The sequence below is a fragment of the Pleurodeles waltl genome, chromosome 9, assembly GCF_031143425.1.
Source record: "Pleurodeles waltl isolate 20211129_DDA chromosome 9, aPleWal1.hap1.20221129, whole genome shotgun sequence".
In the NCBI taxonomy this organism is placed as follows: Eukaryota; Metazoa; Chordata; class Amphibia; order Caudata; family Salamandridae; genus Pleurodeles; species Pleurodeles waltl.
Window position 1 is genome coordinate 961,972,993 of NC_090448.1, and position 26,321 is coordinate 961,999,313.

The 26,321-nt window shown below is 44.3% G+C and overlaps 1 protein-coding gene across 2 annotated transcripts in view; it reads right to left on the bottom strand.

Annotated features, from left to right (window-relative positions):
• Positions 1-26,321, bottom strand: part of MOK (MOK protein kinase) — a 401,862-nt gene that overhangs the window by 280,325 nt on the left and 95,216 nt on the right. Inside the window, exon 2 of one of the 2 annotated variants that reach the window (XM_069208354.1) lies at positions 1,962-2,076. In XM_069208354.1, coding sequence (XP_069064455.1) covers positions 1,962-2,076 — 115 coding nt within the window. Of the gene's footprint in view, positions 1-1,934; positions 2,077-26,321 lie in introns of both variants that reach the window. The other variant, XM_069208353.1, reaches the window with a different exon arrangement.

Genomic DNA, 26,321 nt, shown 5'->3' on the forward strand with positions numbered 1-26,321 from the left:
AGGTAACAGGCCCCGTCCCTGCACTCCTTTACGCAGACGATGCAGTACTCATGGCCAGGACACCGCTAGCCCTCCAAAAACTCCTAACCTCCTGTATAAATTACATGACAGCCCTGGGCCTCCCAGTTAACCGCTCGAAAACGTTTATAATGAACTGTGGCAGGAAACGGAGTAAGCCCTATAAAACTACTATTCAAGAGGACAAAGTGAAGATAGCTCCCACCTTCTCATATTTGGGCATAATGTTTGACAAACAGGCCACCTGGGCTCACTGTGTGAAAACAAAAAAAGACCAGATTATTAAAACAACGGCGGCTTTGAAGATTTTCTCCAAAAAACTAGGGGGAATCTCTCCGTCAAACATGGTAAAAATCTACAAAGCCAAATGTATCCCGGCGGCTACCTATGGAGCATGCATTTGGGGGTACACTAACTGCCATGCAATACAGTTGGTGGAAAATGACTTCCTGAGATATCTACTAATGGCACCAAAGAGCACGTCATCATATATTAGCCATTCGGAACTTGTGGTCCACTTTGTAACTGATTTAATCAAGATACAGCCTTTATTATTATGGCACAAAGTGTGGACCTCTGAGCATACCGGACTAAACCAGGCCATACTATCCGATTGTATGAATCTAACACACTCGTATAGAGTTCCCTGGCTAAAATATATCATGACCTTTTTCAAAAATATGGGCTGCGAAGCGTATTATCTAAACCCACAATCACTGGAAAAAATAACCAGGAGAGACTTGAGGGCTCTGACTTTGAAGTATTTGGACGATCAGAGATGGGAAGTGGAATCAAAAAAACCAACAGTAATGTTTAACCAACTAATTCTGTCGACGGACGCAGTCCAGCCCTACCTAGTAAGCGTGGTAAATCCCCGACATCGATTTGTTCTCACAAGATTCCGCTTAAATATCTTCCACCGGCTAGTAACTTTTCCGATTATGTGTGACTGGAGTACAGTCTTAAGAGTATGTCCATGTGATGCGAAAGCTCCCCAATCTACAATGCATGTGGTCCTCTTTCGTAAATTTTATGATATACCAAGAAAACGCTTTTTACTGCCTTTTTTAAGATCAACTAATATGCGCAAGTGTCGCGACGCGTATTTTAGCTTACAGATTTTATCCTCTATTGAAATATGTGGAATTTTAGCAAATTTTTTATGTACAGTACTCTCTGTAAGGAAGTCTATGGGTGTACTGAATTAACCTTACTTGAAAATCTGCAATTCCTGGCAAACTCTTTACCCCCCCCAAAAAAAAAAAAAAAAGCACTGCAATTGAACCCGTCTTTGCACCGATGTATATTTATCAAGTTTTATATATATCTGTTCTTGAATGAATTAAGGATGTGTCTTATAATCTTACTTATTTTATGTACAACCCTTCTTATATATATTTATTACCAATGTGCTATTACTTGACACTTTTATGGCTCGTTGAAAGCCGAATAAAGTTTTGTTTGATTTGATTTGATTTGATGGTGAATGGGCAGTGGGATTCAGGGGATTGCCATTAGAGCATGCTGGGGAGTAGAGAGTATTGTTGAATGACCAGGTAGAGAGAAATTTGTTGCATAAGATCATATGTTGGTGGTTGTTTGGCTTGCAGTTGTCCAGAATAATGAGGGATGTGGAGAGTGTTAGAGCTACTAATGTTGAGGTAATTGCCACCCATGTAAATCCATTTTCACAGTATATGTGTACACTAAAAGGCTAACATCAAATAATTGGCAGTATGATTCTTTCGTTACGATCTTCTTCTGATTTGAAAATTCATTTTTTGGTTTGCTAATGATGTTGAAGCCATTTGAAGAGCCTGCATGGCATTTGGAACCCAGTATTTTAAAGTCAATGGGTATACAGTCATTACAACAAATAACGAACGTTCAGGCATTTATGATATGCTGTATCTTACCGGTTTCCAAAGAAATATACTGCATACCTATCAAAGTGCTGCTTCATCTTTTTACTTGCATAGTAGTTTCCATCTTTGAGACTTTGAATCTTCATGACTTCAGAAAATGTTCCTTCACCTATTTTAGATATAACTCTATATCCTAAAAGCAAAAGAATGGGATCATTAGTTCAAACAAGTGATTCCAACAAAAATAGTAAATACTGCCCTCTTGAAACTATCCTAATTTAAAATCTAGATGAAAGCAGTAGCATCTTCAAATTTGATACCTCTGAGCTTACATAACCAGTAATAAATATGGGTTATGTGCATAATGAAGCAAACTATTCAAGTTATAAGACGTAAAAACATGCTGACAAACGTTATTGCACAATAAGAATGCTGCTCCTTCCCAATAATGGGGTCCATTCAAGCACTTCTTTTTAAAAGTTAGAAACCTATGCATAGTCTGTTTTTTCACAATTTCAGTAGATTTCTGACTTTTTGGGGACAGAAATAAAAATTCCTAGGAAGATTTCTAAAAATGACCACAAGTACCACTGCACCTATAATCGGATACCTATGGATAATGCATAGAACAGTGTCTGCACGGGAAGGTGTATCGGAAATGTGCAGGAGCTCATTAGCCCTTTTTCTGCAAAGATGCTTTGTGCACCTCTGTGCTTGAACTCTTTTTTAAACAAAAATCAATGTTAGGTTCTTCTCTTTGGTCTCTTTGTGCATCTGTACAAAATATATTTTCTGGTACATTCAGGGCCATGTATTACTCCAATCCGAAATAAACATCTCATTCTATCTATAGTAAAGCATTTAGAGGTATTATCATTTTAATACATTTGCTCAGTATTTTGTTGCGTTTCTCAGATGGCTAGTCAAAGGTCTTGGAATGCTAACCAAGGAAATGTTGCTGTGAATATCTGGAGTCTGGCAATATCAAATATCAGTAGGTTTCAAAGGGAATGTAGGTGGCACACCCAATTACATAATATAAACATAGATCACTAAATTGTGGTGTATTTACTGTTTATACTGCAATATTAATTTAATGAGACATACCAAAGTCAGGACTACAATGTAAGTACAACAACCATTGGCAAAGCAAATAGGTCTCACCTATACAAGAGTTATTGGCTTGGCAATGTGTTTTTGCCATATTGTACCCCAGTGTGGCTGCTGTTCAGCATGGCTATAAGTTAGTGGCGTGGAGTGTCAGTATGGAGTGGAGGAGTAGTGTCGTAGAGTGGATTTGTTGGAGTAAAGTGTTGTAGAGTGGAGTGGGGGAGTACAGCATTGTGGACCTGAGTAGAGGGGAGTAGAGTTTATTGGTTCAGTGACAGAGAGTACATTATCATAGAATGGGGTGGCATGGAGTGAAGTGGAGTGCAGTGGAAGAAGGTGGAGTGGGCTGGAGTGGATTGGGGTAGTGTGATGGAATGGACTAGAGTAGAGTGGGGTGGATTGGACTGTGGTAGAGTATGGTGGATAGAGTGGACTGTGGTGGATTGGAGTGGGTGGAATGGAAGGGGTGAGGTGGACTGATGTGGGGTGGATTGAGGTGGAATGATTAGATTAGTGTGTGGGGACTGAATTGGACTGATGGGACTGGGGGAAGTGGGGTGGTTTGGAGTGGGAAAACTGGAGTGGAGTTGGGCGATAAGACTGAAATGGAGTGAGGTGGACTGGATTTACTGAATTGGGGTGGGATGGATTGTATTTATTGTAGTAGGGCGGATTGGACTGAAGTGGGGTGGATTGGATTGGAGTGGGGTGGACTGGAGTATATTGTATTGGAGTTGAATGGGGTAGATTGAATTGGAATGGGGTGAGGTGGATTGAAATAAGGTGACATGGATTAAAGTAGGGTGGGTTGGATTGGAGTGGGATGGCGTGGAGAGAGGTGGATTGGGGTGGACTGAATTGGGATAGATTGGATTAATGTGAAGTAGAGTGGGGTGGACTAGAGTGGGGAGAACTGGATTAGAGTGGGGTGAAATAGATTGAGTGGGGTGAAATAGATTGAGTGGGGTGGATTGGGGTGGGATGGACTGGAGTGGGGTGGGATGGACTGGAGTGGGGTGGGGTGGGGTGGGGTGGACTGGAGTAGGGTGGACTGGAGTGGGTGGGTAGGATTGGAGTGTGGTGGGGCAGATTGGAGTGGGTGGATTGGATTAGAGAGGGCTGGACTCAATTTAAGTGGACTGAATTTGAGTGGAGTGGACAGTGGTGGATTCAAGTGGAAAGGGTTGATTGGATTGGTGGAGGTACATTGGATTGGAGTAGGCATGGGTGGGGTGGCGTTGATTGGACTGGAGCGGGATGCACTTTTGGAGTGGAGAGTACTTTTTGGAATGAGGTGAATTAGATTGGATTGGCGTGGGGAAGGTTGGACTGGAGTGGGTTGGATTAAGTTAGTTTATCTTGGGGTAGATTGGATTGGAGTGAGGTGGGGTGGACTAGGTTAGACTGGTTTGGACAGAAGTGTGGTGGATGAATGTGAACTGGATTGGAGTGGGATGGATTGGAGCGGGGCATGTGGACTGGAGTGGGAGGAATGAGTTGCTGTGGACTGGATTGGAGTGTGGTAAACTGGTTTAGAATGAGGTGGATTGGGCAGGAGTGGGGTTGATTGGAGTGGAGTGGAATGTGGTAGATTAGACTGGAGTGGTGTAGACTGGGATGGAGTGAGGTGAGTATACTGGATTGGTGTGAGGTGAACTGGAGAGGAGTTTGGTAGACTGGACTGGAGTGTGGTGGGGTAGACTGGATTGGATTGGAGTGGGGTGGATTGTGATGGCCTGGAGTGGTATGAATTTGGATGTAGTAGGGTGGATTGGATTGGGTTGAGGTGAGGCAGATTGGATTGGGGTGGGGCAGAAAGGGGTGGATTCGAGTGGAGCAGACTCAAGTGGGTGTATTATTTTGGAATGTAGTGGGGTAGGCTGTTTTGGATTGAGTGGTGCAGACTGGAGATGGGTAAATTGTTTTGGATTGGAGTGGGGTAGATTGGAATGGGGTGGATTGGAGTGGAGTAAATTAGAGTGGAGTAGATTAAAGTGGGGCAGATTGGATTGGGGCAAACTGGATTGGGGCAGACTGTTTTGAATTCAAGTGGGTCAGACTGAAGTGGAGTGGAATGGAGTTGGGAAGATTGTTTTGGATTGGAGTCGACAGACTGGAGTGAGGAGGATTGGAGTGGGGCACTTTAGAGTGAGGAGGACTGGAGCGGGGAAGATTATTTTGAACTGGAGTGTGGCAGATTGTTCTGGATTGGAGTGGGGCAGCGTTTTGGATTGGAGTGGGCCAAATCAGAGTGGGACAGATTGGAGGGGGCCAGATTGTTTTGGTTTGGAGTAGGACAGACTGTTTTGGATTGGAGTGGGGCCAACTAGAGTGGGGCAGATTGTTTTGGATTGGAATAGGACAGACTGTAGCGGTGCAGATTGTTTTGGATTGGAGTGGGGCAGGTTGTTTTGGTTTTGAGTGGGACAGATTGTTTTGGATTGGAGTGGGGCGGATTGTTTTGGATTAGAGTGTGGCATATTGGAGCAGGACAGATTGCTTTTGATTGGAGTTGTGCAGATTGTTTTTATTGGAGTAGGGCAGCTTATTCTGGAAGGAAGTGGGGCAGATTGGAGTGGGACTGGTTGTTTTCGATTGGAGTGGGACAGATTGAAGTGGTGCAGATTGTTTTGGATTAGAGTGGGGAAGATTTTTTGTTCTGGAGTGGGGCAGATTGTTTTGGATTGGAGTGGGCATATTGGAGCAGGGCAGATTGTTTTGGATTGGAGTGGTACAGATTGTTTTTATTGAAGTATGGGCAGCTTCTTCTGGAAGGAAGTGGGGTAGACTGGAGTGGGACAGGTTATTTTCGATTGGAGTAGGACAGATTGGAGTGGTGCAGATTGTTTTGGATTAGAGTGAGGAAGATTGGATTGGAGTGGGGCAGATTGTTCTGGATTGGAGTGGGCATTTTGTTTTGGATTGGCAAGGGGAAGATTGTTTTTTCTTGGTGTGGGGCAGATTGATTTGGATTGGAGTGGGGCAGATTGCTTTGGATTTGAGTGGTGCAGAATCTTTTGGTTTGGTGTTGAGCAGATTTAAGTGAGACAGATTGTTCTGAATTGGAGTGAGGAAGATTGGAGTGGGACAGATTGTTTTTGATTGACGTGGAGAAGATTAGAGTGGGGCAGATTGACTGGAGTGCGGCAGAATGGGGGGAGCAGATTGTTCAGGGTTGGAGTGGGGTAGATTTGTTTTGGATTAGAGCAGGGCAGACTGTTTTGGATTGGATCAGGGCAGACTGTTTTGGATTGGAGTGTGGCAGATTGTTTTGGATCGGAGAGAGAAGATTGGAGTGGAACAGATTGTGTTAGATTGGCGTGGGCCAGATTGGAGACGGGCAGATTGTTTTGTATCGGAGTGGGGCAGATTGTTTTGGAGTGGGGGCAGATTGTTCTGGATTGGAGTGGGGCAGATTGTTTTGGATTGGAGCGGGCAGATTGTTTTGGATTTGAGCGGGCAGAATGAGTGGGACATTGTTTTGGATTGGTGTGGGGGCACATTGTGTTGGATTAGAAAGGGGAAGACTGGAGTGGGGGCAGATGAGGCAGATTTAAGAGGAGTCGGTTTGGAGGATTGGAGTGTGATGGACTGGAGTGAATTAAGGGGAGCGGTTTGGATTGGATTGTGGTGGATTGGATTGGATTGGTCTGGGGTGGACTGGATTGGTCTGGGCAGATTGGATTGAGTGGTGTGAATTGACTTGGCGTGGTTTGGAGTGGGGCGGATTGAGTTGGAGTGGGGTAGATGGTTTGTACTGCACAATTATGTGTTAAAGCATAATTTCGGAAACAACACATAAGAAAGAAACAATGTCACGTTGCACAATTTAGAACAAGATAATCATCATCTTTTAGGAACAGTGCCCACAAGCAAAAACAAAATGAGTGCAAAGTGAGAAAAGAAGACTTTGCAAAATAAAAAAAAAGAGTTAACTATAGAAAATAAAACTTTGCAATTCAGTTGTCCTGCTGGGCACGTTTTTGCCAGTCACACACCTTCTGTTTGTAGGGTCCTAGAAGTTAAAAAGAAGTACTTCAATCATGCATGTCGGGAGCAGCAGAGAGGCACTTAATAAACTGAATCAATCAGTGCTTGGTCCCTGCTGTACAGACCATACGGAAATGATACTAGGCCTGCAGTGACCAATTACTAAGTTGTAAAGACCAGTGCCACGCAAGCCAACAAATGGTAAGCAATGTGCGGGCTCTGAGTCCGCTGTAAGATTACAATAGTCCTGAAAGGATAGCGCATGTGCTGTATGGCTGAAACCTAAAAACTATGGGGGTCATTCTGACTCCCGCCGGACGCGGTCACCGCGCGCCCGGCGGGAGCCGCCAAAATACCGTACCGCGGTCGGAAGACCGCGGTGGGTATTTTGAGGTTTCCCCTGGGCTGGCGGGCTGTCGCCAAAAGACCGCCCGCCAGCCCAGGGAAAAACTCCCTTCCCACGAGGATGCCGGCTCGTAATCGAGCCGGCGGAGTGGGAAGGTGCGACGGGTGCTGTTGCACCCGTCGCGTATTTCACTGTCTGCCAAGCAGACAGTGAAATACTTGTAGGGGCCCTCTTATGGGGGCCCCTGCAGTGCCCATGCCAGTGGCATGGGCACTGCAGGGGCCCCCAGGGGCCCCGCGACCCCCCCTACCGCCATCCGGTTCCCGGCGGGCGGACCGCCGGGAACTGGATGGCGGTAGGGGGGGGGTCGGAATCCCCTTGGCGGCGCAGCAAGCTGCGCCGCCTTGGAGGATTCCAACGGGCAGTGGTAAACCGGCGGGAGACCGCCGGTTTACCCTTTCTGACCGCGGCTGAACCGCCGCGGTCAGAATGCCCTCGGGAGCACCGCCAGCCTGTTGGCGGTGCTCCCGTGGTCGGTGGCCCTGGCGGCCACCGGCCGCCAGGGTCAGAATGACCCCCTATATGTTTTTTCATTCTGTACAATTTGAGGGATGTGGAATTCCGATCACCTCACGCTCAGGACATATTGTTTGGGGTCAAGGGCAACAAGTTTTCATGTTTACTTTGTTCTTGGGACAAGTAGGCCCAAACCCTTTGGCTGTCAGTTTACAGAGAAGGGACTGTCTGTAGTCGAGGTAAATGTGTCCATGTTAATGGTGTTCGAACTTGTATTTATGGTTCAGTATTTAAAAGCCTTTATTATAAGGGTGAGCACTGTGAATAAACGTTTTAAGTTCACACTGCACTACAGACAGTGGTTCCAGTAAAAAAAAAAAAAGAAAAAAGAAAGTGATCACACATTTGAAAAGTATAACAATATGAGGCTAGGTGTATAATGCTCTCAGAATGCTCTCTGATTAGATGCAAATGTTTGCAGAAGCTTGTAAGCAAGAGTGATGATTCTTAGCTTTCAAAATAAAATGTTTAGAAAAAAATGATTTTGCTACTATGAAATTAGGTGCAATTTCTTTGAAGCGCCAATTAGTAAAATGTGTTGATGTATGCTAGTATTTCCAAAAAAATATTCCTAATGGAATATCAGTGTAACAATTTTCAACAAGATTGTGGGTAGCATGAAAATAAACAAGCCCTGACAAAGCCAACCAATCCAACATTTGATGTGAGCCTTTTGGTTTCGTCAATACATGCCTTGTTTTGACATGACTTTTGAAACACTTCATTGTTGTGGGAGCTGCCAGGCCCTTACCATTGCAACGAACACTGTCAAAAAGCAACAAAAAAAAAAGTTTTATTGATCTCACAAAGCACACATTGCCTCCAGTGGTTTAACAAAGGCCCTGCAGCCCCTGCAGTTTGGGGGACCCCTCCAGGGGCCCCCCGCAGCACAGCACTTGCCTTGAGTGAGTCTGGAGAGGGGAGCCTCTTCATGTGTTTTGCAGAGGAGCCCCACCAGTTTCGATAGACCACTGATTGCCACAGTTGTTCCTTCTTCTGAACAAAACTACTTTGTGCACCAATATGCTCCTTGCAGAAGAACAGCAGAATGTAATCACTCACAGTAAAGTCAGCCAATAAATAGAGAGAGAAATAGAATTTTAATAAAAACAAATGTCTTGGTGAACGTCAGACCTAATTAGGGATTCAATTCTTTAAAAAAGTCACAAAAGTGAACCCATGCTATATGTCTTTGAATAAGTGGCTTTCATGAATTCACAAGAACTTACAGAGGTAGACCAGGAAATCGTACTCCTAGAAAATATGTGTGAACTGTATTTTAGCATGAGCAAATATGCATGTGTAGATTTGCTCATGCGAAAATCTATTGAGTGTTTACAAGTTCACGTTGACTCCAACCACTTTTTTCACGATTCTGGAAGAACTTCTACTTCTGCCACTGTCAGGAGTAAATTTCCAACCTTTCTCAGTTTATAGAAAAGATCAGAGAAGAGCTAGTGAAAGTCCTTAAAACATGCAGGGTAGTAGGTTCGCAGACTCAGAGGCATTTCAGCCTTGGAGCTATAGCTTACTGCTTTCTCCAGGTCCCAGTACGTAGATCTGCGGAAAGGTAGCAAAAGAAGTAAATTGCAATAGTAGGGATTGAAATTGCAAGTACTCAAGCTCTACTACAGTATTAGCCTTAGCATGATCAGAGAGGCTATTATCAGAGCTCTTACATAATGAGAGTGCTGCCACATTTTGCTGCTGCACTACATGGCACCAAAGGGAGAAGTAGAGGTTTTTACAGGACAATTAGATTTAAGAAGCAACCTGTCCCATGAACAAGTAGATATTTTATTAAATGCCACACCACTGATAGTATTGCAGGCCAATCCTCCCTTTCTAGACTGGATGGCTAGAAATATTTTCTGAGCATGACAGAACTGTTTCCAAAACATGGTAACTGCATCTAGTGCACTGAAACATACCTCTACCAAGAGTTCACCCAAATCTATTTTCCTCGGGTCTCCAGAGCGTGAGGGTATCAGACAGGTTTGTGTTTTCAATGGGTTCTGTAGGGCTACAGGCAATAAACTGGGTACAGTGCATTTGGGAAATTTTGAAAGCAACTGAAAGCGAAATTCTGGTTTAGGGTATATGGCTTTCGACTACAGATATCACTGTGAGGAAATTTATAACAACCATATGTTTTCTGTTGCATTTTACTCTAAAGTTTATGTTGTTACATACAAGACTTCCCTTACCCTTATTGTTTGCGATAAAAGTTGAGCTTTGTCAAATTATCAGTATTTTCTATAGCTTCCATTAGTCCTCACACAGAAATACACCCCTGCCAATGCTTGACCCACATCTGCATTCCCCTGGGTTGTTTTTCTGTGTGTGGAGGTGGTATACATGAGCAGGTTTCCTTGGGTTTAAGCAGAGATCCACCCACTAATCACCAGAGATAATTTTAATGCAGGAAGCTTCCATGGGGAGATCTGCAGTATTTGGACCCTGGGTCATTCAGCTCGCATGAAAGCCTATGAACCCTAGGCATTTCTGAAAACTTAACAGCCAAGGTGATGTGGTTTGTGAGAATGGCAAAATATTGCAGTACCCAACATACCCAGCAAATGTCAAAGCATGCATAATAAAAAAATCACAATTTATTTAATTTTCTATAACAGAAAACCCAGAACTTCAGACAAATGTATGACCATTTAATATTCCCACACGTGTGTGGATGGGCTTACTGCAAGGGAAAGGAATAGGCCAATATTTTGAATACGTGATGATCATATTGACACAGTAAGGACTTCACAAGTTCTCAGATTTGGCCTGTTTCTGACTATTTCAATAGGCCCGCCACTCAGGTGAGGCCGTGTTTTATTGGTAGAAGTGTGGGAATGCTGGGTTGTGTGAATTTTAGTGCTCCGGCAAATTTCAGATTTTCTGTCACAGAAGAATGAGGTATTTGCAGGACATTCTGGGCACAAAAAAGTAGTGACATTCATGCAAACCAATCACCCACATGACTCTATCCAGGGCCCATTTTACAGGAGTGTCTGGGGTTGACAGATTCCCTAGGTGCCACCCAACCCTAGGCCCATATAGTGTAGCTAGCCACATCCCAAAATTAACCTATTTCCAAGCTTTCTTCTTGCATGGATGCATGTTTTGGCCTTTTTTTTCTAGGTAATACACTTGTGGGGTACAGTTGTCATTGGGAGAAGTGAAACACAGGGCATCTGCTATTACTGAATACCTCTATATTTTTTATTTCTTCCTGAACATCAGTTTCCAAAGAAACAATTTTGAAAAAACGTCTTAAGAATCATTAAGCATTTTGGGTAATTCAGAAGTTGGATGGTACAAACGTCCTCTATCTTGCGTAAGAGCCAAAATCATACAGCTTTCACTCCAAAATTTTCATTAGACCTTTTGTGATGCATGTTTGGTACACTTTGAAAAACACATTGCACACCACGGCTCTGGGCATCTGGACGAACTACAAACAGTATACACGTCTGCTACAGGAATAGTATGTAATGGTATTTCATTGTTGAGGATTTACTTTCAGTGCAAATATTTAAAGGTGAAAATCTTGTCCCATTGAGCTTTTTTCCCATAATTCTGTGCCCCAGCAGGGCAAGGAACAACACACTGTTTAGGTTTCTCCATAGCCTACGAAAACCTTCTGTTGCCTTGCTGAGGCCTACCATATGCGCCAGAAAGGATTTTTAATCAAGCTAAAGCCCAAAATAAAAGATTTAGGCACCTACTGAGGCTGTTTTTAGGTCGGGTGTTAGCGTTCGGCCTGCTGTATACTAAATAATACAATAGAGTGAGTTCCAGCGTTCTGATTTGTTAGTTGTAGTGTCCTTCAAAAATCCTTGCTTCCTAGTGGTCAGTTCTGCCTCTTTGTCCTGTCTTTTTAGGGTCGAGCCTGTGTCGCATGCACTCGCGCATGCGGATCGCTAGCGAGACGCTTTAGGTATTAGAAAAGGGCTCGGAGCCCCATCAACGTCATGTCAATGTCTTTCATTGGCAAGTTGGCTTGCCTGTTAGAATCCGCTTCTTTTGATTAGTGGAAGGCACGCACACGTCATGCCTTTTCCGTGGTTAGCCCTCCTCGAGCGCAGCGACCAAGTACGGAAAACATGCAAGGCTCGCTGTGGTTGTGGACTACTTTCTCTCTGTTTTCGGAGTGCGATCTCGCTGGGCAGAAGTTGAGCGCTTCGTTAATCGCACTTTTGCCGGTTACGTTAATAAACACACTTTGTGTGAACTGTACAGCACGATCGCGCTGTTTTTTCTTTAAATGCAGGAAAAATCCATTTGGGAGTTTACAACAGCTGTAACTCTGACAAATGCGAGACCCTAGTGCATTGCAAATGCTTGTTTCACTTTGGGAGCAGCACAAAGTACTGTGTAATTACGCTATGTCCTGTTTATCTCTTCTGTAAGGGACTTTTTTTGGCATTTGCCTGTTTCACCTCAACAGTGTGGGTGCTTGTTCAGTTACTCCTGTACACCAGCTCCCTCTGTAAACCTAAACCAACAGCAGAAGGGGGCTTTTCCAGGGCCAGCTCGCCCTCCCTCTCTTCCTTTTGTTATTTTCAGTCTGTGTGGCAATAAAAGTCCAGTCAGTAATTTACAACGCTGGGAGCTCTAACTCGAGCAAACAGGAGACTATTGCATTCCCAAATGCTCCTTTTGTTTAACTGGCCACGTTTACTAAAGCTGGCAAATTTTATACCATCCTGAAGCTGCAAAGTTTTTAACTTTCACACAACGTTGTCTGTGTTGAAAATTTCCCACAAACAAGATTTTGCAAAGGATTTCGCCCACAAAATACGATTTTTTTTTTTCTCACGGGAGAAAATGTAACACAAAATTAAATTTTCTAGAAGTTTTATTTCTTCAACTTTAGCAAATTAGTGTAAAGTCTTGAATGCCTGTATTTTTCCTGGATAAGTGTTACTTGAAGGGATGGCATGAAGGAAAAAGAAATCTACACCGGATCACATCGAAGACTAGCAGACAGACTAAAGAGGCAAATGTTTAAACTGCACTTTCATTATTTGCAAATGTGCCTTAAAATTTCGTTTAGCAGCAAAACCTCAGCGGACTTGGCATTATTTTTTAATTCAAAACATTTCGTAATGAAAGTCGTTTGCTTTTCTGAATGTCCCGAAAACATTTGGAAGCAATAAAAACATATTAATTTAAGCAACTTTTGAGTGAAGAAATATATTGGAGTGGAGTTTGTGAAAATAAATAACTATTTTTTGAAACACAAGTGACGCCAATAGTTGTAATTTCCAAGCACATTTTCTGTTCATATTTGATATTTATCAAAACGTGTAAATAATTAAAAGCATCTTCATAAAATGGTTTCACACCCAGAGTAACAGCTTGTTTTCAAAACACCCAAAAAAAACAAAACGATTTCTAAACTCCTTTGCAGTGAAGGAAACAGCAGGGAATCCTTCCCAAAATACTAGCTTTCAAATTATTTCTCAATTTAATCAGTGCTACTCATTGGCTGGGGAAAGGATGAAGTATTGAGTGGCCCTGACGCAAATCAAACTTATGACTGGCGGGTCACGTACCGATGCTAGCACCAAGCCGTTAACTCGGGGCCACCCGTTAACTTTAATGAAGTGATGTGTTGCAAATATTACTCCTACGCAGTTAATGAGAGTTCTGTTTTAGCCTCTCTTATTGCTCTGTGCTGATGAGGCACTGGGAGGGATCATTTTCACAGGAGCGGGAAGGAACTCACTATTATCAGTATCACACGCGAAATTAAGGCGCAGTTTAAAAGCATCGCTCCATTTAATGCCTACACGCAATCGTTGACTTCGGTGCTTTAAAAGGACAGGGACTGCCTTAGTACCCTGCACTTCTTGGGGCGTCGGTGAAGCCGCATTGAATCCTAAATGGCGCCCCGGGTCAAGGAGCCAAGATGGCTGCGCTCCTCGTGTGCAGCAAAGGGCGGCTTGGAGGCGCTGCAGTGACAGCACAACAGAAATAAAACATGTCTTACGGAAATTTAACACAGACATAAACATCGCTCATGACATAAAAACTGTTTCTCAATCTAATGTTCTTTCTCGATACACTGTCGAACGAGAGAGAACGTGGTGGCCTGTCTCTGAGCACATTTTCCGGAACACTACATGCAGGATATTGGGGCAGTTGAGATTTTTTCACCTGTTTAGGTTTGAGGCTTTCATTATAAGTGCTGGAACGATTTCCTTTGTTTACATTTACGCAGTTTTACATAGCGTGAGCTCGACCGAAGGTAGTGTCACATGAGCATTAGTCCAGTTTGATTGCACAAGGTCACACTTTTTAAGTGATGGGGGAGATTAAGGGCCACTTACGAAATATTGGATTTGCGACTTGCAATTGCGAGTCAGAGCGACTCGCAATTTGCGACTCGCAAAACCTTATGTTCAACAGTGTCAATGACACTGTCTGCGATTCGCAAGGGGGTCGCAAATGACCTACCGCATGAATATTCATGAGGTAGGTTGCAATTTGCGACCCCATTGGGAATGGCAGCCCTCACAGGGATGGTGGCCTGCTGAAGACAGAAGACCACCATGTCTGTGACTGGTTTAAAATAAAGCAGTTTGTTTTTTTAAATGCAGCCCGTTTTCCTTAAAGGAAAACGAGATGCATTTAAAAAACAAACAAGTGTTTTCAATGCAACTGGTCTTGCATTTGCTCGAGTTAGAGCTATTAGCTTTGTAAACTTCTAACCAGACTTTTCTTGCCACACGCGATCGCGCAGCTTTTTTTTTTTCTTTTCATTTGTGTGGCAAGAAAAGTCCAGTTAGGAGTTTACAAAGCTAATAGCTCTAACTCCAGCAAATGAGAGACCAGTTGCATTGAAAATGCTTGTTTTTTTCTGGGGCAATGAAACAATTCAAACAGGGTTTCATTCATTGCTGGGGTACAGGTACACAAATCTGTCCTCCAGCATGGAGCCATGTGCAGTTTAAATGTTGTACCTGCGGAAGGCGTGGCCACGCTGGCGACTGAGATGGCTGCACATCGCTGAAGCTACGGCAGATCAGGCCTGAAATCTGGTCTGATGTGTCCGTAGAGCACCACAATGAGCATACTAACTCGCTGTACAGCGCTCTGTGGCTGCGGGGGCAGAGTTTGCACTATCCTGAACACTGCGGCCGGCTGGGCTCCGTATTTGTGATCGGCAACCGCCACGCGACTCGGAGGCCCTGCGGCAACAGGGATCGCAGTTGAGCCTGAGGCATGGGGTGGGCAGACCATGCATTGCGGCCAGTGCCTTTACTAGCGATCCAAGCTGCTATACACACCTTGAGACGGTGCGATGGTGTGATGATGCGGACGACATCAAGTGCTCCAACCCTCCTATGGGGCCCAAGCGCAGTGCACCTGCGGCCTACACGGCTGAAAACTGGAGCAGAGACTCACCATGACACAGAGCTCCAACGAAGGCCCGTTTGGGGAAATCCAAATGCTCAGCAGACACACGGTAGGAAGCCATTGATGACTTACTGGGCCATGCACAAATGACAACACCGTTCCCTGTCCTCTTGTAATTATTCCTGTCAGCCTATGCTCCGGGTGGGGCCACATTGACACCACTTACTGCTACTTAGCCCTCGGCCTTCCTATGAATAAGGCTCCTGCTACTCAACAGTGACTGGGTCCTTAGCGCTGGGGCATTCTGTTTACAGTAACCACGTGCTGTATAAAACTCTAACATAACATAACATTACTTAGCTTTGATCAACACTGGTGGTATATTACGCATAGCTTCATTAGTGCCCCTACACAGTCTACTCTCGCTTTGGGTGGAGGTGGGATTCAGTGAGGCTGCAAATCGCCCCCATGGGCCCCTAAGAGTATGCAGCAAGCATACCTGACAAGGCCTGCGGCCACGATACTTGTTTGGTGAATAACAGAACATTCCTTGACAACTTTTCTGGACCTTGTACAGTCACACTGCCCTCTAACACACAGGAAGAGACACAGTTGCACCGATTGGTGAGATGCGGCAGGGTGACCCAAAACAATGCAAACTGCTATTTGAGAAATCCAAAGCCACTGGTGGAGAGGGTGCTGCATCAGGCATGGAGGGTGGTGCGACAGGAGGTCCTGCGACCAAGCAGCCGGCTGGGATGGAAGTCATAATGGCCTAACTTAGGGCGGGCTTTCAGGCCATTCACGCTCACTTTGATATTATTGCGAACCACCTGGACCGATTGAGGGAACGCCTAGATAGGCAGGGTGCATGCATAATGGGAGCTGAAAAACGCATATCCAGCCTAGAGGATCCCACCACCATGGCAGTTAAGACACTGGAGAGGCTGGCGACCCAGCTCAAGCCATGGCAATTAAGAACGAAAACCTAGAGGCCAGAGGGCGTTGCAGTAATATCCGTATTCTAGGGATCACAGAATTGACAGACACAGCCATCTCGATCTGTTTATCTAATGGTTACTTTCTGACCTGCTGTGACGCCAGAACTTTACTCCTACATTTGTCATAGAGAGCACTCATAGATTCCTCAGCCCTCATCCTGTGCCTAGGGCTCCGACACAACCAAAAATTGCCAGGCTCCTCATCTTCAGGGAACGCAGTGTGGCACTTAGACGACACGAGAACTGGGCCTGCTCCATTATCAGGGCAATGCGGTCTCCCTCTTTCTTGATTTCACTGTGGCGGTCCAGGAAGCTTGCCGCAAATTCAATGGGCCAAGGCTGCGCTGTGCAAATTGGAACTCTGGTACGGCATGCTGTACCCTGCCCGGCTCTGCATAGATGTAAATGGAAAGACACATTTCTTCAACACCCCAGCAGATACACTGGTATTCTGCAAATAGTGACCAGTGAATCGCATATCCCCAGGGCACACAACACCAGACCCAAATTCTGCCGAACTCGCATATCGCTGCCAGTATGGAACTCTTTCCGCCAGAATGAAGCACGTGATCGCGGTGGCATACTAGTTGCGTTGCAGGATCAGTTAGACTCTGGCACATTTTGTAACTCCTTACCGCACACATCTGTTGTAGTTACACCTGCAATGCTTCCATCACAACGACTGCATTGACCCATCTTCGACTTCAAAGACATGTTGACTACCTTCGTAAGCAGGGCAACCCACTATAGCATTGCCACTTCCCTGAGGTTTACACCACAGCTGAATTGGGGGAAATATTTTGTCGTTTTGGGGTATTTACTGGGATTCACTTGGCATGTTCTTGTCAGGTGCGAGAGAGGGTTGGTGGGTTACCTTCTATTGGTCTGTTTGTTTGTTATTGGTTGATGGCATTATTAAACTACAGCACTCATATACCGTACCAGATACACCTCAGACCATTTATGTTCTTCGCTGATGCTTACACAATGTTGTAAACCCATTCACAGACACCACCTTTATTTCCTGGAATATCTGAATTCTCAACAATCCTCGCAAGGACAAACAAGTACTAATGGATCTGCATCGACATGGCTTCGATATCACCTTCTTACAGGAGACTCATCTCTCTCCCATGCCCTCACACACATTCGCAACTTCCTTGGGCACACAACAATTATTCTCCAGCTACAGTACTTATTCACGGAGGGTGTGCACATTGATTCATAAAAACATACCTTTTCAGCCCCCTAAGTCTGATTTATTCGTACTCACGTATGCCACTGCCCAGATGCATTGTGACTTCAGCCTGACTTGGTAAGAGAATGATATCTAGGAATCAACATTCACTGTGACAAGGAACAGAACACCGTTTAAACTAAGGCCCAGCGATAGACAGACTGCCTACTCGGGTGGGGTGCTGAATCCGCCTCCCGTTATCCACGGTGGGACATATTGCAATTATGAAAATGATAGTATTTCCCCGTTTTTTGTACCTTTTCCAGAACATCCCCTTTCCACTCGCCAATATATTTTTTGGAACTTTGCAGAGTGCATTGCTGCGACTTATATGAGAGGGCAGAGAGCCTCGAATTGGGTGGGACTCTCTGATACTTCCATGCGAACGTGGAGATTTTGGAGTTACTCACTTGCATTTGTATTATCTAGTTGCACAGTGCCACTTTGCTCTGCATTGGTATCACGCAGATGCTCGCATACCTTACGCCAAACCAGAAAAAGACGTTGTAGCTCTGACACCACTGAGATCTCTGCTACCAACGGGCCTCTCTTTAGACCCAAAAGACATACAGCCTCTGTCAACAACCGGCTGGACTTGGAAAAAGTTGACTCAGATGCTGAATGGCGGATGTTATACCCCCCGCAATCCCACTGGCAAATAACTGCTGCGCATCACCTAGGAAAAACTAATCCAGTGCACACTCACGAAACCTGCTTTACACAGGCTCCAAGACCTCTCCCTGACAGGTATGTGTTGTCATACTGTATGACATGGACATGCAACGTTATTTGGCCATACTGGAGGCCTCTGTTCGATAGACTGGCTCTGATAACACACATTGCACTCAAGCCCACCCCATTGTTAGCCCTACTGGGTTACGTACGAGACGTACCCAAACTACTGCATTGATATCTTGCAATTGCGTTGCTTCTAGCTAAGTGAGAAATAGCGATACACTGAGGAAGGAAGCAACCACCTACAAAAGCTGCATATATAAAAAGTGTAATGTACTGTGACAGTAACATTGCGCTGTACACAAGTCTGCAAACACCCACCTCCAAACCCAAAGACATTTGCCAACCATTAAGGGACTATCTGCTGACATTGGACTCCCAGGGACCAACCCTAACCTCGTGAATACAACCTTGCACCGATCAAAGGGCATTACCTAACTTATTCTACATATTTGGGCACTGGTGAGCAATGGACCTTAATATTATATTATATCATTGCATGACGAAATGTGGTGTTATAAGGAGTATTTCTTGCTGGGTTTTCTCTCCTTGTCATGTGTATTATAAGCACACACGCCATTCTACTCGCATTTCTGGTAGAACATAGCTGTATTTGTATGGTATAATTAAAAAATGATGATAAATTAAGTTTAAAAAAAAATGTTGTACCTGTGTCCTAGAAGTGAGTCAGATGCTATTTGGATTTTTCTGAGGCTAAGCTAAAATGTAAACTACGCTTCGATCCTTGTTGGGGCACAGACTGGAGTATCTGAATCCCAGAACAAAGTCAGACAATATTTGTTCAATTAAATATATGTTTATTCTGGGTATGGCCCCTAGGTATGACCCCCTAATACAATAACAATACTAAAACAAATTTAGAAACATTTAAACTGCTAAAAAATACATGATAAAAAGGAGACAAAAATCATATTGCAGATAAAGATGCAATATCTAGTAGTCAAAGCTGCAAACAGATAACAAGACACTGCCAAGAGCCTAGTTCTTGAGTTGACGAATTTCTTTAACTCCAAAGTCGGTTTCAGATTTCACATACACAAGTCTCTTAGTAGTGGACAGAACCATTTTCCCTTTGGACCTGCATATATTGGATATAAGAACACAAACTACATCTCACCTTCCACCCAAAATAAACAATTATAACAATATTTTGATTGTCTGGGTGATAACTCCCATTTAAAAGTAAAATAATTCAATAGGAAAAACACCAACCGTGATTTAAAAATACAAAACTATGGCCAGTTCTGGAGCTACCAAATACACCTATCGCTCAAATTTAGGTGTGCACTTATGGCTCAGGAATGCTTTAGTCAATCTGCTATAATGGTTTTTTTTTAAACTGCTGCTCCTGCGACCAAATTCTGTATGCAAGCTCGTCCTGATATATTGCATCAGGAGTAATTTGGTTAGGGGGCATCCAAAAGTGTGATAAACCAATTTTCACCAACATCCCCCAAGATACCTGAATTGATTAAGAGAGCCACAGGCAGCGTGGCCAGGGACATTGGAAAATGCTTCCCTAAAAGAGTGAAGCTCTGGTGTACCTCATACTATAATCCAGTAGAGCAATAACCTTAGCTTAGGGATGAAAGCTATAGCCCTTATTATGACCCGGGCGGTCTTCTGACCCCCAGGGCCACGGTGGCGGTTTCACCGCCGATGGGCTGGCGGTGAAGACCGCCACATAATGAGCCAGACGGGTTGGCCTCTGCCAACCCGCAACATCCCTGCCTGTACCACAAGGGTGGTTGGACCCGCAGGGCCAGAGATCAACACCTCCGATCTGGCAGTCCACTGAAGACCGCTCGCGGTATTTGGAACCGGCTTTCCACAAGGGTTTCAGCGGCGGTAGCACTGCCACAAAAACCCTGGCGGAAAGGCTAACGGTGACAGCAAATTTCATTCCTGCCACTGGAAGATGACTCCCACACCCCCATCCCTGCAAACTAGAAACCCACACCTCCCTCTACCAGAACAGGGCCCACCCCACCTTCAAGTCCGGCTCCCCTCACCCCTCGCTTCTGGTGCAGCACCCCCTACCCCCTGCGTGTATGCACACAGACATCCACACGCACTCCGCATATACTCATTCATGCACCTCGCATACACTCATACATTAACACTGACATACACCCATACACTCACAAGCATCCATACACGCATACACTCACCTCAACATTCATACACACACTCACCACAACATTCATACACGCACTCACCTAAACATTCATACATGCATTCATCCATACATACACACACGCATACACACACCCATGCACACACACCTACACACATACATACATGCACACACGCAGACAACACCCACTCACACACAACATCCTCCACGCACCCTCCCAATCCTCCCCTGTTGGACTACCGACTTACCTTGTCTGGCGAGGAGGTCGTCCGGCAGGGAACGGGACAGGCGCTTCCACCGCAAGCAGCGCCCCACCATCAGGACACCGCCAGGCCGTGTTACTGCTCATAATACGGCTGGTGGAGTCCTTTTGGTGGGGCGGGCCGGTGGTTGAACTACCAATGCGCCTCTGACCGCCAGCACAACTACTGGAGGATTTCCACCCAAAATGTGGTGGAAATCCTTCAGTACTCGTGATCTGGTGGGTGAAACACTGGTCTTCTGGCGCCCGCGGCTTTGGTGGTCTTGGAAAAAGACTGCCTAAGTCAAAATGAGGGCCTATAGCTAAAATCTCTTGATTAAAGTACACAGGGATAGTAGGAGTCCCTGCGGGAGTGCCAGTAATCTTTTAAAGAAACCTTTTTAAAAGGTTGATAACTTTGTGACATTAAAATAAGCCAATAACTCTGCTATAAAGAAGCACTTTGGCACTGTACTTTCTAGTTCTAAAAGGCAAGGGACATCACTTTCCCTCCATTTTCTCCTTGTGAAACGGACATTTGCACCTGCCCTTTGTGCTTGGAGCTTCATTGATTTTGATAGATGTGATCTCCAACTGGTATCAGATGATAGACTGACCCCAAAGCAGTGCTTAATTTGTAAATAAAAATGTGCTGGAGCCCAAAGCCCTCCTCTTAAACACGTGGCTGCTGCAATTAAATGTGCGAGCACGGAATACTGAGGAGGCGTAATCCTGAAGCCATCTCGGGCCTCTTCAATCCATTTACAGCCACTCCCTGCCCCTTCACCTCACTCCAGCAGCTTTCTGCTTTCTCCCAGTGTGACGCCTTTTCGTTTTTCCCTTTCTCCGTCTTTCCCATGTGTGTCTTTTGCTCGCAGCAAATGCTTGAGGCAGAAGAATAAGTCCCGGCCCGCAAAAATAAGTGCTGGTGCTCAGCACTGGAAACAACAAGTACAAATTAAGCACTGCCCCAAAGTACATCATTTCTTGGACCTCTTCGAGGAAAGATCTATCCACTTTGAAATTATTTTTAACAGTTTTTTTAATGGCCAGAACATCAGCAGCTTGGTTCTCTCAGTGTTAATAGCTAAGCCCCCAAGTTTATAGAACTCAGTAAGCTTACGTAATAGGTTCTCCAGAAGTTCAGGTGCCTTGTACACTAGGGGGATGCTGACGCTAAAGAGAAGAGTAGCAATCTTGGTCCCTTTCAAGGGAATCATGGATGGGACTGCTAACAGCCTCAACCACTTAGTTTATGTCTAAAGAAAACAAAAGGAGAGCTAAGTAGCAAAGCTGTCGGGCGTCTTTATTGAAAGGGAAAGATTTTGTAGTTTTCCCTGCGGTTTCCCACTGGACAGTGGCAAACGTTTTGCCTTGTAGTCAAAGCAGGATGTTCAAAACGTGCAGTGAAATACTTAAGTATTACAAGGAATTTCATTATAGATGTCTTGGAAAACTGTGAAAATTGGGCCACAAGACCACAAATACCACATATAAAGTTGTCTCTTGAATATAGCAAACTTTCCCAAAATGAGAAAGAAACTGAACACTTGGTCAATTATTCTTCCTAAAGCCTGTTTGGCAATGTGAAAAGACATAATTGTTCTCTGCCTGCGTTTCACGTCTGCCAAATACAAGAGATTTAAACATGTTTGTTTGTTGTCTAGCAAGTTTATTGGATGATCATTTGCTGGATCGTATCTCACAATCTCGTGTGTAGTGGAACAATTTCTGCTCCAAGCCACGAGTGTGGGAAGGGGTCTGCAAAGAATGAAATCACTCACAAATGTGATGTAGCTACCTCATGAAATGGGTTCTGGTGAATACAAAACAGCTCGTATTTTATCAGGGCCAGAAGCCTTGCCCGTTTTCTCTTTTAATCGTCCCTAATGTTTCATTTAAAGCAAGAAGCTCCATTTGCGGAGTCCTACCAGATAAGTGTATGCAATGGGATTCACTGCTGACTCCGGCCGTAGTTTTGAAGTTCAGAAATGAAAAATATGCAAACCAGTAGTCCTGAGTAATAAACATCCCTGTTTTACTTGTACAACCACTTGCTACTATTTGCCAAAAGATATGGGTATACTTCACACTAACAGAATTCATTTGGTCACGACTTACAATCAGCCCTCTTCTCACACAGCAGGACTGATAGTTAACAGAATGTGATATAAGGCCCCTTCTGTTATTGCTTTTCAGGGCTCCGAGTAGTGATACCTTTGCCGTCTGGATCTGCAATCATTAGTAAACTGGTTTAGGGGGCGACCAGGTTTTGTTACTTTACGAGATAGGGCTGGTTTAGCAAGTTGCAGACAATGTGACCAAAAACGGACATATACAGTTGTATGATTAGGCGTCGGTCTAGCTGTGCTACTTCTCCAGATCCTAGAACATTCGCTATGAAAGCATTTATTGGTTTCAAGTACTTCCTAAACCCCCCTTCAATGTTCTATTCTTAGAAACATATACATTGTTAATGCCTTCAGTGGAAGATGGTGAAAGGAGAAAGGCTTGATGTAGTAATGGGAAAATTAGATGGTCATTATCACTTTCTGGGTGGACAGAAGGCTCTAACTGGAAATATACACTGCACGTAATTGATGACACTCTTATAGAGACACTTACCCCTATTAAAACTGTGATGCTTTGACAGATCTAATCTAGTTCATTGCAGGCCCACAAGTCATGTGCTAAAGATAAGTGGGCTAGTTGGAGGCCTACACATGAACAATGCTAGATGCCACTGGCAGTTATACCAAGGATGTCAAACCACCGGTCTTCTTCCCTTCTGTTTTTTTCAGCCCTATACTCATTAGTTGGTTCAAAGGAGTTGTGCTAGTCACCAGCCATAATCCATGCTTCCAAATGTGTGGAGATAAGGGCCACGTGAACTCAATGTTGGGGATCCAGCAGCATGTTTAATGCTCTGTTTTTGATGTTTGTAACCATTAATAGGTTACCTGATTTGAACTTTGGATGTCTGGATGTGGAAGTAATTTCTCTAAGTTTGCAGTTCAGATGGGTCCAAGTCACAGACCTCCCAAACATCCTTACTCTAGGTCCTTTTAACAGGGATGTTGAAAGCAGTATACCCCACGCCATGTCCAGAAGTGCTGGTCCACATTTTATGAAAATACAAACTGAGTCAGCCACAAATTTGCAGCATAAAGAGGCTTCAGCTCTTTGAGCAACACATGCAATATTACAGATCAAAATCTATACAAACTGGTGGTCAACTAGACTCCAGTCCACCGTCGGTAAGGACGAAAAACCTTCAACTTCTCTGTTTAAATGGCGGATGGCTATGCTAACTCTATTAACAGAAGACACATTTACACAAACTATTTTGAGGTCATGACCTGCAGCAGGGCCAACCCTAGTCAATGGTTCATTAGACACAGTGGGTAGAACTGTGAAATGATGATTCAACTGGCCATTCTCCATCCCGAAAGTCATTTCTGCATTTGGTCACTATTAAGGGGTCCCTGCAACTATTATAATTTACTTTAGGATTAGTAGCTGAAAAGTCAGTCTTGCACCCTTTTGCTTTGTTTAACCTGCTGCTCACTTGATCTCCAATTCTGCCTAAAGAAAGTGGTTTTGCATGTTCTTCAGCAGAAAAGGGTATCTTTAAGTGCAACCTTTAAAACATCGTTTTTCTTTTGTCTCTTAAAAAAAGGCGAATATATCCATGCTACAAACAGAAATGCTCACACTCCAAGATGTCTTTCAAGAAGAATTTATTTTTTGGCAACTAGTTTCAACCTTGCAATCTTCCCCATGGCCTCACAATTAAAGGGCGCCATCACCCTTAAAAACATCCATCCAACAATAGAAATGAAAGAAGTGCATAAACAATACATTTTCTATAAATCAAATCATGAAAGAAGACCCTTAATTTCAATCATTAAAGGGAAAAAAGAGAATCATTCGTCAGTGTTCAATTATTTTCAAACAGCATGAAATCCCATAAATGCTAAGTGGCCCATATCCCACTCATTTAACAAAAATAGATATGATTTCGTCTCCCTGCAAACGTACATTAACTACTAAAAAACAACAAGCATTGGCAAAGCCAATAGGTATAGTCTATTCAAGAGCTAATCGCTTTGCCATTGAGCTTTAGCTATGTTGTACACTAGAGTGGCTGCTATTCAGCATGGCTAAAAGATACTGGCATAAAGGAGAGTGGTGTGGAGTGACATATAGTGGAATGGCAAAGAGTGGAGCAAGAGAAGAGTGGCGCAGAGAAGAGTGGCGCAGAGTAGAGTGGCGCAGAGTAGAGTGGCGCAGAGAAGACTGGCGCAGAGTAGAGTGGCGCAGAGTAGAGTGGCGCAGAGTAGAGTGGCGCAGAGTAGAGTGGCGCAGAGTGCAGGGGCCTACAGTGAAGTGGCGTAGAGTTGAGTGATGCAGAGAGCAGTGGCACAGAGTAGAGTGTCACAGAGTACAGTAGTGCAGAATGGAGCATAGAGTTGAGTGGCAGTGAGTGCAGTGGTGTAGAGTGATGAAAAGTAGAGTTGCATAGAGTGGTGCAGAGTAGGGTATAGTGCCATACAGTGCAGCAGCATAGAGTGCAGTGGTGTAGAGTGGAGTGGTACAGAGTGGAGTAGTGCAAAGTAGAGTTACAGAGAGCTCAGTGGCGGAGAGTGCAGTGTTGCTGAGCAGAGTCTCAGAGTGCAGTGAGGAAGAGTGGAGTAGAGTGGCGTAGAAAGTAGTGGCATAGAGTACAGTGATGCAGAATGCAGTGGCGTAGAATGCAGTTACAGAGTACAGTTGTGGAGAGTGCATTGACGTAGAATGCAGTCATTAAGAGTAGAGTGGCGCAGAGTGCGGTGTCAGAGTGGAGTGGTGCAGAGTGGAGTAGAGTGGTATAGAGTGCAGTGGCATAGAGTAGACTGTTTCAGAAGAGAGTGAAGTGGTGTAGAGGTGAGTGGTGCAGGGTAGAGTGCTGTTGCGTAGAGGGGCATAGGGTGTAATGGCATAGAGTAAAGTGGTGTAGGGTGCAGTGGCATAGAGCGCAGTGGTGCAAAGTAGATTAGAGTGGCATACAGTGGATTAGCACGGATTGCAAAAAGCATAGAGTTGAGTGTTACAGAGTAAAGTACACTGGCGTAGAATGTATTGGAAATGAGTGCAGTGGCATAGTGTGCAGTGGCATAGAGTACAGTGGCATAGAGGGCAGTGTTGCAGAGTGCCGCAGAGTACAGCGGCCTAGAGTGGAGTTCTGCTGGGCAGATTAGTGTGACCTAGTAGCAGAGTTCAGTGGTGTGGAATGGCGCAGAGTAGAGTGGAGTGGTGTAAGTGGTGTGGTGCAAAGTAGAGTAGAGTGGCATACAGTGGAGTATTCATTGTGTGGTAGCACATTTCCAACAAATTTTCAATTGAATGACCATTACATTTGCACAGACTTCCAGTTTTACTAATAAATCTATAAAGTGCACAAACAAAAATGTGTGGAAATTGCATCAGATAGGGTAATGATTTGTTTTGATCATATTAAAGTATTTGTTTCCAACACACTTCAGAAATAACAAAAAAGTGTGCTTCATATGTGTTCCCAATTCTGAGATATTCTGAAATACTTAAAACAATTCATGTAAATGTTGTTGTGTGCTACAAAAATAACTCTTTCCGACCTGCAGCATCCAGCAAGATTGTCACATAAATCCTCTCACG